Below are 15,136 nucleotides of genomic sequence, written 5' to 3' on the forward strand. Positions count from 1 at the left end.
CAATACGTTACTGTACATCAACCTGCTTCATTCCAGTTAAATATGATGGTGGACAGAACTGAAGGGATCTCATCCAAGGAGGTTCCTGCAAATTAGAAATTAGGTTCATCGTATGTCCTGCTTTGATTGGGATTTATTTAAGTATTTGTATCCCACCTTTATTATTTTTACAAATAACTCAAGGTGGCAAACATATCCAACACATGTTTCTCCCCTATTTGGCTTTGCATGGCATTCAGTTTACAAGCCCTCTAGAACGGGGTTGCACCAACCCACAAAAGGAGGATATGGTTTTATAGTTCATGGGCCTTGGCATGCGGCACAAAGGGGGAAACTGAATTGCACTAACTTCCCTGCTGCCAGCTTTACTTGCACTAACTAGCCTGCAGATTGCAATCTCCCCATGCTTGAAAATCTGATAAACCTAGAAATGGAAATACTTAGGACAGGAAGACTAGAGGGAAGGCTGAGAGCGAGTAATCTGGGGAGACCGTATCTATGGCCAGGGTGTGTTTGGGAGCACTTTTCTGTTTTTTTTTAATCGAGATATGCCTATGTAAGGACATCAAAGGCAGTTAATCATGAAGAAATAACGTCTTCCGTTTTCAGCAGCTAGAGAGAGAGAGAGAGAATCCCAAGGCTGCCCCGCCCGCCATAAAACCTCATTTTTGTTCCATTCTTTTCCAACCAGCTGCTTTCCCCACCATAGACCTCCTTGCTGAAACTTGGCAAACCCAAGGCGGCATTTTCTAACAACGGGCAGGCGAGAGCCAGAAAGTGGGCCCATCCCCGTCCATCCCGCGGGGGTTCTCTCGTCCTCACCCACCCACCCACCCCCACCCTCACAAATGAGCGCGGAAGGAAGGGCGGAGAGAGCGGCGCGCACGTGGCCTTTTGGCGTAGTCAAGGGACCGCCGCGCGGCTCTCCTCTTCCACGCGGGGAAAGCGAATAGGAGCAGGCAAGGGAGGGGGGGACCCAGTTCCGTAGACCCCCGCAAGAGGAAACGCACGCGCGCGCGCGCGCTGCCGCCTCACAAACGGCCCTGCGCGCGCCAGGCATTAGCTGCGGGTCCAAAGAGCCCGCCGCCCTCTTTTTTTTTCCTCCCGTCTGACGCTCCTCGCAGCGTCCCCCACATCCCCTCTCCTGTGTGGGCACTCTGGGGAAGAGGGAGAGGCCGCGATGACCGCCCCCAGGAAAGGCTTCTACCGCCAGGAGATCACCAAGACCGTCTGGGAAGTGAGGGAGCGCTACCGAGAGCTGCAGGCGGTGGGCTCCGGAGCCTACGGCGCCGTCTGGTAAGTGGTCGCTAAGGCACACCGGGCGCCCCTGGGTTTGCGGGCAATGGAAAAGAGCCCCGAAGGAGGCGCTGCGCTGCTACCGGGCCTTAAGTCCGGCGCCGTCCAGCAAGGGAACAATAGCCTCTTCGCACACACGCACATCATTAGGCCGTTCCCCGGCAGCCGGTAACCAGAGGTGGGCTCGCGAAACGCCAACCTTAGCGCATTTTCTCCCGCAGAGCTGCGGTCGGACCTATTCACACGTACGCTGGATCTGGGGTACTTAGGGGGATCCGTTTTCTTTGAGTTTCTCTCACTTTGCATCAGCCGGGGTCGTTCTGTAAGGATCTCCTGCTTGAACCGGGGGTCGGACTAGATGACCTCCGTGGTCCCTTCCAACGCTGTGATTCTATGATTCTTAACGCGCGGAGACACGAAAAAAGACTCCAATAATCAACAGTTAACAGTATCGTTAATCAAGTTAGCGTGCAGATGGAGAGGTTTTTAACAACGTGTCGTGTGGATGTAGCACACGCTCCTTTGTGCATTGAAAGTGAACCCAGAACGAGTGGGTGGTGTTAGCAGGACTCTTCGGATGGCTTTGAAGGATGAATTAATTCTGCTCTTTTTACTATGTTGTATAGAAAATGCGGAGGGAGGAGAGAGAACAGTTACTGAAGGGGAAATCTGAAACAACCTTGGGCAGTAAATTATAATTTTGCAACAACAGCAAAAATGTGGCTGGTCTTTGTAAAGGGAAATGTTTACCACCACCCATCCACCCCAAAATATTTTTGCAATACATGCCATTTTTACTAACTGGAAATGACTCAGCCTTTTAACATCTTTGCAATGAATTAATCAAGGAGAGAACCTAGAACTAAGGAGAAATTAACTGACAGAACAATTAATCAGTCGAACAACTTGCCTCCAGAAGTTGTGGGTGCGCCACCATTGAAAGTTCTTAAGAAGAGCTTGGATAACCATTTGTCTGAAATGGTATAGGATTTCCTAGCTGAGTAAGATAGAAAATCCTATACCATTCTATACTAGAAGACCTCCAAGGTCCCTTCCAATTCTATTATTCTGAATATCTTGTTGGGAGTAATTAAAAACAAAAGCCAAATAAACAGAAAGCCAAATGTTCTCTTGGAAACCCAATTCCAATAATTTATAGCCAACATCTAGCCAACCTAAGAGGATCTGATTAAAAAAAAACCAAATTGGACTTCTTTTTATGGATGGGAGACCACCAGGAGATTCTATAGCTATAGGGTAGACTGGGAAGTTGAAAAAGCAACTTGGAAAAAGGCAATTGAAAACTGCTTCTATATTACTGCCCAAAACACTATGAAGTGTGTCTATTACATCACATTACATCCTGTCCCTTCTTGATTTCCCTTCCCTTTTAATGGTTCGTTCTATTATTTCCATCTATCAATTACTGGTTTCTTTTCTTCTTTTGATGCCAGATATCAAATGGAAATAGGAAAAAATGATGTTTTACTTCCTCTGGCATGTGCCCTGAGGATGGTTGGCAATTTGAATGCATTGACAAAACTGTACGTCTGTGACCAGTTATAATTCTGACAGATTTTGGAAAATAAAATCCTGGAATCTTGAATTCAGTCTTCAATTACTCTGGAGCCTGTCCAGATTTTTCCTTTCGGGGTAGCCTTATTATCTGGCCAGGTGGATATATCTCTGACTCATTGTGTGCAATTTATTCATTGGGTAAACTAAATGGAAGTGAATCTATGTGGAAAAAGGTATTCTGAATGGGATTAACTGGGAAAAATATTTGGCTCCTTTAAACTTTCCAGTTTCCAGTATATATTCTAAGTCAAAAGAAGTAAAATTGAGCAATGTGAAGCTGTGTTGCATAATAGCAATAATTGAAAAGAGCAATTTTTGCAATATTGATAACATATAAGGAAAAATACAAAATACTGAGTTTAAACAATTAAAACGAGTAATTATGAAAAAAGTGTGAAATTATCATTCCTGTAGTTATTGATACATTGGGCAGAATACCACATGGTATTCCGGACTAAATGGGTGCAAGTACTAAATATTACCTATATTTACTGGATTTACCAAACTCTCCACCTTGCTGGACATGTTATGTCTTGGGGTATAGAATTTGAATTTCTAAAGAACACTTGTGATAGATGTGATTCTTTTTATTCTTTATATATAGGCAGTCATTGCATCTCTCAATTCCTCCAGGCCAAATCCTGCTATGGACAAGAACATTAGGCCCATCTAGTTGAATCTAAATAAGCAAAATTGAGGTAGCTACCTGCAGCGTCAGAAACCCATAATTTTCAATATATACAAGTCCTATAAGCTACAAAGAGTCTTATCCTTCTGAAAATGTTTTCGATCTCCTTAAAAAACAGGCAAATATTGAGGTTGCATGGACTCCTGCATGGTTGTATCTGGTGCATTAGCTTCAGTCTTGTGGATCAGAAGGTCCTGATTACAGTCACTGACACCTTCCTCATACCTGTTTGAATTAATGCGGTATACCTTATGTGGGACATCCTTGAAACTACCTTGGTAGCTTCAGCTGGTCCAGAACATAGTTTCAATAATGATGATAACATTTAGAGCTGTGATGGCAAACCTATGGCATGGGTGCCAGATATGGTACGCAGAGCCCTCTCTGTGGGCACGCGCGCTGTCAGCAGTTGCTCTTCTTGTTTCTGGTGTGCATATGCATGCCGACCACCGGAGTGCCAGAACAGGCCCTTTTCTGGGCGTTTTTGGCCATTTTTCAGGCCATATTCAGGCTGTTTTTAGCACTCTGGCAAAAAAACAAAAAATGGTCTGAAAATGGCCAAAAAACCCGGCCTGAAAACAGCCCGAATAATGGCCCCAAAACTGTCCATAAACAGCCAAAAAAACATGTGCACATATGTGCACCAGCCAGCTAGTCTTTGAGTTTCCGGTGCTCTAGCTCATGCGCATGCACACACATTCCAGTTTGAGCACTCAGTTCCCAAAAGGTTCGCCATCGCTGATCTAGAGTCTCTCATGTAACACATCTTTTGGGAAGTGTTTCCTTCTCAAGTGCAAGTTTTCTTTCCTTCTGAGTGCAAGTCGAGGTATTTACCGTTAATACCCTACATGGCTTAGGACCTGGATTTTCTCCCAGTGGCTTCTTCCTGTCCAATAAGACCCATATAAAGAGTATCCCCAGCCCCCTAAGGAATATCATCCCCAGGGACCATGTTGCCTGTGCTTTGGAACTCCTTCAAGTTTTAACTGCCTTAAATTCCATTGGCTTTTCAGAACACATCAGAGCATGGCCGTGGAAGAGGATGGTGTAACCTCTCGTTATGTTTGGTTGTTCCTCAGGTGTTTAGTTATTGTAGAGGTGAATCTAAGTTGCTTCAATCTTTTGGATTGGAGTGGCATATGACCCCCTGTAAATAATACATTATGTTGTTGTTCTATCTTACACACATACATACACAGTTCGTTCTCGCTTCTCTCTCTCTTACGTGGAACATAATCTTAAGTAATTATACTCTGCTGAGGTGAGTTCTTAATTCTTTGATAAAGTATCTGTCTCTCATGCAGAAGTTCTCTGGCTCCTCTTAAAAGGAGGTGATGGAAGGTGATTGAAAATAGGTGTCAGTGCCAGTTAGAGAAACGATACTACTTGAGCAGATTTCTTGTTACAATACACCTCTCAAGCTGACAAACTTATAAATAAGCAGACTAGTTTGTTATTAAGGAAGAAGCATGTAGTTACTGTGTTGGTGGTGCTAGGAGTGAGCCTCCAGTCAGTGAAGAATTTTCCCAACATAAGCAGACTTCTTGCCACACTTAGAAGGAGAACAGGGCAGAGGTAACCTCATTTGAACAACCATCCTTATTCATTTATATACATCCTTATAGAACAATTAAAGATAGGAGCTGAATCTTTCCACCTTAGATGATTAATACAGTAGCTATTTTGGCTTGACAGGTCCACACGTCGTCTCTATTTACATCTAATTCAACTCTTTCTGTCTCTGTTAAGTTCAGCTATTGACCAGAAAAGTGGAAGCAAGGTGGCTATCAAGAAGTTGTACCGCCCATTTCAATCAGAGCTTTTTGCCAAAAGAGCCTATCGGGAACTGCGTCTTCTGAAGCACATGAAGCATGAAAATGTGAGTACTTGCTCTAACAAACCTTTTGTTCCACAGTCCTTGCGCACTCTGATTTAGTAGCCTAGCAGGAACTAGTTCACGTGGTCTAACATGGATCTATTCTAGATTATCTGAATCGTTATTCTTGTTTTACTATTTCGTCTAAATGAGGAAGTTTTGCACAGCCTTTCATTCCTCCACTGCCTCATCAACTTATTAGTAACAGGTCATGACTCATGAGATGCAGAATAGCAATAGCAATAGCAGTTAGACTTATATACTGCTTCATAGGGCTTTCAGCCCTCTCTAAGCGGTTTACAGAGTCAGCATATTGCCCCCAACAACAATCGGGGTCCTCATTTTACCCACCTCGGAAGGATGGAAGGCTGAGTCAACCCTGAGCCGGTAAGATTTGAACTGCAGAACTGTAGTCAGCTGAAGTAGCCTGCGGTGCTGCATTTAACCACTGCGCCACCTCGGCTCTACCAGAAACCTGGTATGAACAAGCACTGCTTAACAACTCTAGTTTAGCCCTTCATAAATAAACTTCTTTTTTCTCAATAGGGGTGGAGATAGCATCCATGCGTGGGTTGACATTGTCTGCCTTCTGATTAGACTGAGTCTGACTAAAGTTAGTTAAGATACGCCCTTTGTTGTGAGCCTTACCCAGCTTTTCGACTCAGTCCACTTCAATGACGGTTGTGTTATCGCTTATCTCCTAAGCTAATTGGTATTCTATCTAATTTCATAAATTACTGGCATTTGTTCCAACCTTGTGCCAGGACTAGACTTTAGTCTGAGCTGTCATCTGGAATGGAGCGTGAGGGCCTGGGCCCTTAGCTTGCCATGTGGGCCATCTGCTTGCCCAGAGCCTCTGTCAAGGCAGAAGAGAGCGCAGCGCTCTTGGGAAGGGCACTATAGGTATCTTGGATCCCCGCTTATCTCCATCGGTAAAGATCAGCCACAGCTCTCTTCAGCTAGTTAACTGACAGCTCCGGAGTGTTTGAGGTCTTTGAAGTGCCGCGCAGCTTGCAGCCATGTCAGCGTTGCTTTGCTGTGGTCGTCGAAGCTTCCTGACTTGTAAGGACCGAGAGGAGAGAGAGGCGTGGCTGTCAGATTGTCGCCACGCTGTCTCAGAGGCATCAGCTGTAGTTTGAGATGCGCGGCTGTTAAATTGCTGCTGCGCCATCCATAAGCCGGCCGGATCCTCTGCTGAGGGAGTGAAGCTGCACAGCTGTCTAAGCCATCCCTTTGACTTGGCTAAGTCAGGTCTCTTTAGCAGTGTTTTTGGACAACTTTGAGAGGCACAGAAGCAGTGCGTGACAGCGATCGTGCTGAGAGGGAGGGTGAGCGCTCAAATTTGCCCAGGCCTTTTTCTTAGCCACGCTCTGCCCCAGGGACAACCATACGAAGTGCAGGCCTCTAACAGCGGCTTAGAAAAGGCGCAAACCACCATGTTGACTCTCAACCACCATTTTAAGATGGCAAACGCATTGGCTGTTGTCCCGACTGCTGAGGGGGCTGTGAGCCAGGGGCTTCTAATCACGGTGGCGGCTTCCACTTCCTGGGCTGGGGCTGATCCCAAGGGGCATAAGAACTCTGACAAGGTCAAGGCCCATTCTAAAGGCAAAAAGACTTCTAAATCAGCCTCTCGGCCTGACACAGGCAGTGATAAGACACTTGAGCAAAAACGTTCCAAGGCCGCTTCTCGTAGGCATTCTTCTTTGTCCTCAAAAGGGAATAAAGTGTCACAGGCCAGCAGCATTAAATCTGTCCAGCCCTCTCCTGTTCATTTGGAACACACCCCTGGTCCTTTCAGCCCTCTTTTTCCAATAAACACCTCTGGTCTGTTGGGGTCAGGCTCTGATCTGAAAGGACAGCTGTTGCATGATGTGCAATTTGGGACTGTGGTCAAAAGGCCTGCTGAGGCTACATTCACCCCAACAACTCCAGGGCTCCGCCCGGACCTGATAGGGCCTTCCCTGACAGTGCTCAATGTACAGGAAGTCATAGCCTCCGCCATCGCCCAGTGCATAGCTGCAGGTCTCCCAGGGTGCTGGGGCGACACCCCCAGTGCCCCTGATGGCTAATGTGCCAGTGCCTCCTGTGGCTAACTCTACTACATTGCTGGTTCCAGCAGTCCAGAAGCCCTTGCCACCAGCTAGATCTCATCGTAGCCAGTCTCCCGTCTCTGAGGATGGGGAGATTAAGGACGTGGAGTTTTCTGGGGATGAGGAGGCCGTCCCAGAAAAACCATCTTTCTTGGGCCTGTTCCAGCCAGCCCACTTCAAAACATTGCTGACCAAGGCCAAGGAACAAAATAAGAACAAAAGCCATCTCGAGCCCTCCACTAGGATCTTACACCTAGGGGCATGGATTGATTCGATCTCTGGACAGGTCTTCCTATCGGGTGATAGGCAAGCGAGCATTAAACAGCTGGTTGGGGAGGTTTTGAGTCACCATAGGGTCTCCTTAGCCACTTTATCCCGTTTGCTGGGGAAACTAGTATCAGCTATTAACATCATGTCTTGGGCATGCCTACACACTAGGGACATTCAGTGGTTTATCTTACCCTTCCAGAAGGCTCTCAGGAATACATCACTGCTGAAGGTCACAGTTCCGGCGGATGTCCTCTGATCTCTCCGTTGGTGGAAGTCGACTGCCATAACCAAGGGATGCCACTTCAGGGTGATTCACAGGGTGACTGTCACCACGGACGCCAGCCTTTATGGCTGGGTGGCCCATCTGCAGGCGTAAATGGCCCAGGGACAATGGGACCAGGTGGACAGGGCTCATAACATAAACTGGTTGGAACTCGGAGCCATCCACCTGGCCCTTCAGAGGTTCCTCGACACCAGACAGCATGTGCTGGTTTTGACGGACAACGTGGCCACCAAAACACATGTAAATCGTCAAGGTGGCACAAAGTCCAAGACTCATGAAAGAAGCCAAGGAACTGGGTCTCTGGGCGGAGAGGCACTTGGCTTCATTGACTGCAGAACACATCTCGGAGGTGTTGAATGTTCGGGCCGACTGGCTCAGCCGGGCCAAAATGGACAATGCAGAGTGGCGACTCCATCCGGGCCTCTTCCAACAGATCTCAGTCCACTTCAGCTCACCAGTTGTGGACCTGTTCGCCACCCCAGACAACACACAGCTTCCCTACTTTTACGCAAGGTTCTGGACACGGGACAGAGGGGACGGATGCTCACCAGTGTTAATGGCCCCTAGGGCTTCTTTACACCTTTACCCCCCGTCCCTGACCCCTTGGGTGTTGCGCAAGGTAATCACCGAACGAACTGAGGTGATCCTGGTGGCCCCTCATTGGCCACGACGGCTGTGATTTGCCGACTTTCAGACCTTGTCGGTGGACAGCCCCTAGAGGATCCCTCAGGCCGCAAGGACCCTCAGCCAGGGCTTGCTGGAGCATCCGGACCCTCAATGGCTCCAGCTGACCGCCTGGCGCTTGAGTGGGACTCTCTGAGGGAGGACAATTTCTTCTCCAGGGTCATTGGCACGATCCAAGCCGTCAGGCGGCCTTCCATGGTCCGCATAAATGATGCTACAAGGTGTATTTTCTGCAAATGGTGCGACACCAAGACAATTCATTCCCCAACTGCTCTGTACCCCAGGTATTAGAGTTTCTCCAAGATGGGCTGGAGAAAGGGTTATCGCCCAACATGCTGAGACGGCAGGTAGCCGCTCTGCCATGATTCTGATTTGGGGAGGGGGACAGCCTTTATCCCACCACCCGGCGGTAAGGAGGTTCCTAAAAGGGTCGATAAACCTGAGACCACCCGTGGTTCGCCACTATCCCACGTGGGATTTATCCACAGTTTTGTGAGCCCTAGCAGGAGCCCCCTTTTAACCTATCCGCCCTGTGGAACTGCAGTTCCTCACGTGGAAGGTGGTCTTCCTGGTGGCCATCATCTCTGCTAGGAGGATCTCGGAGCTGCAGGCTCTGTCGGTGAGGGAGATCATTGCATCTTCCATACTGACAAGAGTGGTGCTTCAGCTTGATCCTTCCTTTACGCCAAAGGTCTCCTCCTGGTTCCATAGGACACAGAAAGTAGTTTTGTCCAACTTCTGCCCCTCACCTGAGGACCCCTTAGAGAGATGGTGTCACAAGCTGGATGTGCGACGGGCCCTCAAGGTCTACATCAGTCGCACATATGACTTTAGGAGGTTGGAGGCATTGTTTGTCTCCTTTCAATCTGAAACCCTAGGTAGGAAAGTGACTGCCTCGACCATTGGCAGGTAGCTCTGCAGTTGCATAGCCAAGACATACACTTCTCAACATCAGCCAGTACCTGTAGGTATAACAGCACACTCTACAAGAAGCGCGGCTACTGCAGCAACTTGGGTCACCCTGGCTTCTCTCGAGGAGATCTACCGGGTGGTCACTTGGGCTTCCCCTTCCCCCTTCATTACCAACTATAAGATTGATAAATTTGCATCTGCAAAGGCAGTCTTACGAGCTGCTCATTCTACTGTACCTGTTCCAAACAGTCTGGTTCCCTCCCTTAGGGACAATTGGGCTTGGGTATGTCCCATGCATGGATGCTATCTCAACCCTTATTGAGAAAGGGTGTTGGTAGTTACCTGATACGCCTCTTCTAATAGGGTGGAGATAGCTTCCATCCCCTCCCTTCACTGACTGATCTGAGTTATGTTCGGTATGTACTGCATGGTTATGTCTTCCATATTATGAGTTATAAACTGGGCTCTGCATTTACTGTGTTATTGTAAATACTGTGATTCGCGTTTTCTGCATAAGGAGTTGGTTTACTAAACTGTTTGTTTGATGACACGTTGAGTCTGTCTAAGTTCTTCTTCGCCGAAAACCTGGGTAAGGCTAGCAACAAAGGGCATGTCTTAACTAACTTTAATCAGACTCAGTCCAATCAGAAGGCGTACAATGTCAACCTGTGCATGGATGCTATCTCCATCCTATTAGAAGAGGCGTATCAGGTAAGTACCTAAGTACCAATGCCCTTTTTCCAAGTGTGGCCATGAGAATGCCATCTCATTTTTAGTTAGCATTACCTTTGACTCCAAATCTGGGATAAGTTTAACAGAACAATCCCAAATCAAAGTCATCAGTAAAATTATCTACATAGGCAACATGTTTTTTGTGTTTCTGACTTCTAAAAGTTGTTATTCTTCCAGCTTTAATCTCTTTCAGCCTTAAAGTACACTTGTAAAAGGATCACTTAGTCTGCAGAAGCTTATTGAACATTATTGAAACAATCAGCAGTCAGAATTGGTTAAATGAATAACAATTAAGATCTATCCATAATTAAAGTCTATTCAGTTAAAATTGGAACTGAAAAATACACTAATCTCATAGTCTTGATAATAAAGGAACAGAGCAGGTGGGTGAAAATGCTAACCATAGTTTAATATGTAGGGTAATATTACAGAATGCCAAATTAAAAAAAAATCTTAATGATTAAGAGAGAATTGTTGTACAGCCTAATGAACAAATGCGCCAGTTTGATATTTTGTTCACCGAGCCCTTTGGCTGAATGGTATTGTTGTGTATTTCCATGCTATTGCTATCTCAAATGCCTGGAATTTTATAGGAACTGTGACTTTAAATGCAGTTTTAGAAATGTTGTTGTGGAAATTTTGTTTTAATTATAACTGATTTTTAATATATTGGTACTGCAAAATTATTTTTGTGATTTGGAATTACAGCATTAAAAATGATAGGTAGGTAGGTAGTAGGTAGGTAGGTAGGTATGTAGATGATAGATAGATAGATAGATGATAGATAGATAGATAGATAGATAGATAGATAGATAGATAGATAGATAGATAGATAGATAGATAGATAGATAGAATATTTAAATACGTATAATGTAAATAGTTTACTATCATATCTGAACAATCATAACTTTGCAGAATGCCTGTTCCCCTTTTTTGAAAGCTAGAGATCAAAGGATTTTGTTATACCAGTTGATATTTCCATGTGTTTTTGACAGGAATAATTTTCGGTCCAATGAAACATATATTTTGTCTAGTAATTATCAGTACTGATTATGAATCCGGGGGTTGAGGAAGAGAATGCTGCCTTGTTGCTAGTTGCAAATATTCCATTTCACTCAAGCCATAATAGTTTTGTTAAAGTGCTGTTTCAGAGTGTTTGTTTTAGCATTGCATTTTAGCATGGAGCAAACAGAATATATTTTGAATCCATTTATTACTCTTTTTTCAGCACTAATCATCTTCTATTTTTTCTGCCAAGCAAATAAATTAGTAGGTAAGAATCAGGCAGGTTTGTGGTTTCATGCAAGTTAATTTGGTCAAAGTTTTCTTGATGGGATGCGGTAAATCAAGGCTCAGCACTTTTATTGACTCCTGGCTTTGTCATTCTCAGATGAATGCTTGTGGGTCATGAATTTTCATGAGAATATATGAGATAATTACAGGCTTGTAATATTTTATCTACTCATTAAATATTTAGGGAGGGGTATCTATGTATGCTCTGTTGCTAAACCAAATCTAAAATGGGTAGAAACCTTTTAGTGGTGAAGGATCATAGTTAATATTTCTGGATGAATGATGTTTATAAGGGATTTACATCTTCCATGTGAACTAAACTTAGGTGGCGGCAATACAGTGAGAGGCTTTATTTTTTAATTGTGATAAATCTTTAAGATTATTTCCTTCTGTTGCCTATCTCGGGGCACCGTGGGTCAATCCTTAGTTGTTTCCGGGGTGGCTCCGCAGGGCAGATCTAAGCACCCTGAGAGCTGGATCGAAGCCTTGAGTTTGACACTCTTGCCCTACAGCAAAACAAACCCTAAATTCACTAATTATTTGTTTGTCCATTTCCTTCACAAAATGATTCTGTGAAGGGTAAGATAAAGTATTAAAAACATATAAAACAATATGTAAAATTTAAAACAGGTAAGGGATGTTACAAATTGATTAAAAGTTGGGGGGCTTTCAAGGCACCAACCCTCCCTTTCATTGGCGCAAGAAAAGATTCAGAGCTGTGTTTTTAGCACTTTTATGGAAGGCCAAGAGTGGGGATCCGCCTCTTACTTGTACTTGTACTTGACGCCTCTTCACCCATCGTGGGTATAGGCAACTTCCATGGAAATTTGACGCCTACGGCGATCCATGAAAACTGTTTCAGCTGGATATACCCAAGGGGACGCCAGTCCCAAGGGTCGACAGAGCCCGATTGGTGGGAACGGGGGGCACCACGTGAAGGCCGGGTTGTCGTTTGATAGTTGAGAGGCTTTGCAATAAGCGTTGCAATGTATATTTTGCGCATCAACTATCCTTGCCCGCCCTGGGGATCCGCCTCACCTCTGGGAGGATAGGTAGGCTTCCACAGAGTGTGGGGTAAAGACAGAGAAAACTTTCTTTGTGGACCCCACCAGTCATTCATTAACTGACGGGGTCTGCAGCACATCTTTCCTGTGTGATCAGGTGGATCAGGCTGATGTAATGGGATAAAGACAGTTCCATAGGTAACCTGAGCTCACACAATGTAGGGCTTTAAAGATCATAATCAATACCTTAATCTGGATCTGGAAGTAGACTGGCAATTAATGTTTCTTATGCAAATAATTGCAATGGCAGTATTTTCTTATTTGTGTTTCTTTCCTTCTATAGGTAATTGGGCTTTTAGATGTCTTCACACCAGATCCTTCACAGGATAAATTTAATGACTTGTAAGTGTATAATTTTGGGGGAAAACTTTGGATTCTGTGTTATGATTTACACTAAAATAGATGCTGATCTCAAATTTCTTTGTATTTATATTGATGGAATTGTTCCTTCTTGCAGACCTGGGCATTTTTTGGCTCACAGGTTCCAGTCTGGCACATGGCATTGGCATCAGTGGGAGGACATATTCAGAAATATGTCGGGGGTGGGGTGGGGGTGGGGCAGAGAGAATGTTGAAGGCAGGATCCCCGTGTAGCACTTGCAAATGGTGGGGCATTGGCAGGGTGGCAGTGGCCCTCCACAGCATTCTCATGTGAGCCCTTAGGAAAATTAGTGGCCTACCCCTGTTCTTGGTTAAGCTTGCTTTGGAGTTAACAGGAACAGTTTGGAATCTGGTTTTTCATATTAGGATACATTAATTTAGATGTTGTTGAGCATTGTCATGCTGCAAGAATCACATGACTATACATAGAATAAAATGACATCTCAACCATCTATGATTTTACACACTATGAACTTAGAGATAGATTGTTATCTCCTTATAGCATTAAGTAGAAAATTTAATTCTGAATGATCTTTCTACATTTAAAGGTTAAGATTTTACCAAATAAAGCCGTAGGACATTTAGACCATATCTGCCAAATAAAATGTAAACCAGCACTTTAATGCTTGTTTTGTTTTCTAGTAGTGAAAATATTGCTGATGGAATTATTTAAAGTAATATGTCTTATTCTAAAAGTAGTTCATTTATTTATTTGTTAGGTTTATATGCTACCTTTTGTTTTGTCAGACTACTTAAATATCTGATTTTTTAAAAGCAAGTTTATTATTTATAATTAGGTATGGGAAGGGTTCATTGACAAATGCGCGCCTATGAAACCGCGCCCACAAAAAGCGTGCCATCCACAAACAATATAGTGGGACGCAAAAACAACATCCCTAACCCTTAAACATTGTTTTTGCATCCCACTATGTTGTTTGTGGATGGCACGCTTTTTATGGACGCGGTTTTGTCAGCGCGGTTTCATCGGCACGCATTTGTCAGGTCACGATTTGAAGATCTATTTATTTATTAAAAAGTAGATTGGTGTAGCCATTTAAAACCTAACGTTGCTTTTTCTACTTGACAGTAGCCGGGTATAAACTGTGACAGTAGCCAGTTTCTGCTATATTCAGTCGACATATAAAATGGCTGAGACTGATGGGTGCTATAGTGTGCAACACTTGGGAAGTTTTAGCTACTTGCACAAAAAATAGAAATATGTAATTTCTCCCGCCCCATCTAGCCAGAGAAGTCTATGAAACTTTTATTAGTTACTTGGGTTTTTACAATTTATTGCTTCTATAAACAGTTTATTTTCCTCTCTTCTGCTTTAAATTAGTATTGCATTTTTGCATGTATTTGTCAGCTTTTAACCCTTATTTAAAATCCTGCATTTTCTTATTACATGTGAACACAGTAGTATCTACCATACATGTATTAGTGTAAAAAGGCTACAGTTATTACTTCAACCATATTTTTGTCATTAGTTACTTATATTGTTGGAATAGCTTGCAAGCTATTCGGCAGCTTTGCAATATTCATAAGCTGTGGCACATTAGCCATAATAAAATCATGGAGGAAAGCACACATCAGTGTTTTCATTATTCAACAATTGTCAGCACTCCAGGCCTGGTTCTTTGTTTATCCTGTTTTTGTTTTTATTTTAATCAGAAAGCTCTGCTTTTTCCTTTGCACTAAATGCAGTTCCCAGAAGCTGAAAAGTACCTGCTTTTTTCTCCTCCCTTTTTATGTGGGATTTTTTTTTTTGCAAATTTCATTGTTTCCCTTTGAATTTAAATAATAGATAGGAGGGTATAATTGGACTACCTTAGACATTTTTAAAGGTTTAAGTGGATTTAATTTAATTTAGTAGAACTTCTAATTAAGCATTAATAATATTTTATTACTTAGGCAAGCAAGATAATATTTCTCCAGGTGCCAAAGCTTCTCACATCATCTGTTCTGTTCCAAAGCCCCCAAGCCTTGG

At 44.0% G+C, this 15,136-nt stretch overlaps 1 protein-coding gene across 4 annotated transcripts in view; it reads left to right on the forward strand.

Annotated features, from left to right (window-relative positions):
- The first annotated feature begins 1,133 nt into the window (after positions 1 to 1,133).
- MAPK12 (mitogen-activated protein kinase 12) overlaps positions 1,134 to 15,136 on the forward strand; it is a 40,934-nt gene continuing 26,931 nt past the window's right edge. For all 4 annotated transcript variants that reach the window (XR_015697618.1, XR_015697619.1, XR_015697620.1 and 1 more), the window contains exons 1-3: positions 1,134 to 1,296; positions 5,312 to 5,441; positions 13,053 to 13,111. Coding sequence is in view for 1 of the 4 variants with exons in the window: in XM_014054790.2 (XP_013910265.1) it covers positions 1,181 to 1,296; positions 5,312 to 5,441; positions 13,053 to 13,111 (305 nt within the window). In the remaining 3 variants the exon portion in view is untranslated. The remainder of the gene's footprint in view (positions 1,297 to 5,311; positions 5,442 to 13,052; positions 13,112 to 15,136) is intronic.

The sequence above is a fragment of the Thamnophis sirtalis genome, unplaced genomic scaffold (genome assembly GCF_051295495.1).
Source record: "Thamnophis sirtalis isolate CommonGarterSnake01/CBP01778 unplaced genomic scaffold, rThaSir2_p1.2 scaffold_9, whole genome shotgun sequence".
Lineage (NCBI taxonomy): Eukaryota > Metazoa > Chordata > Lepidosauria > Squamata > Natricidae > Thamnophis > Thamnophis sirtalis.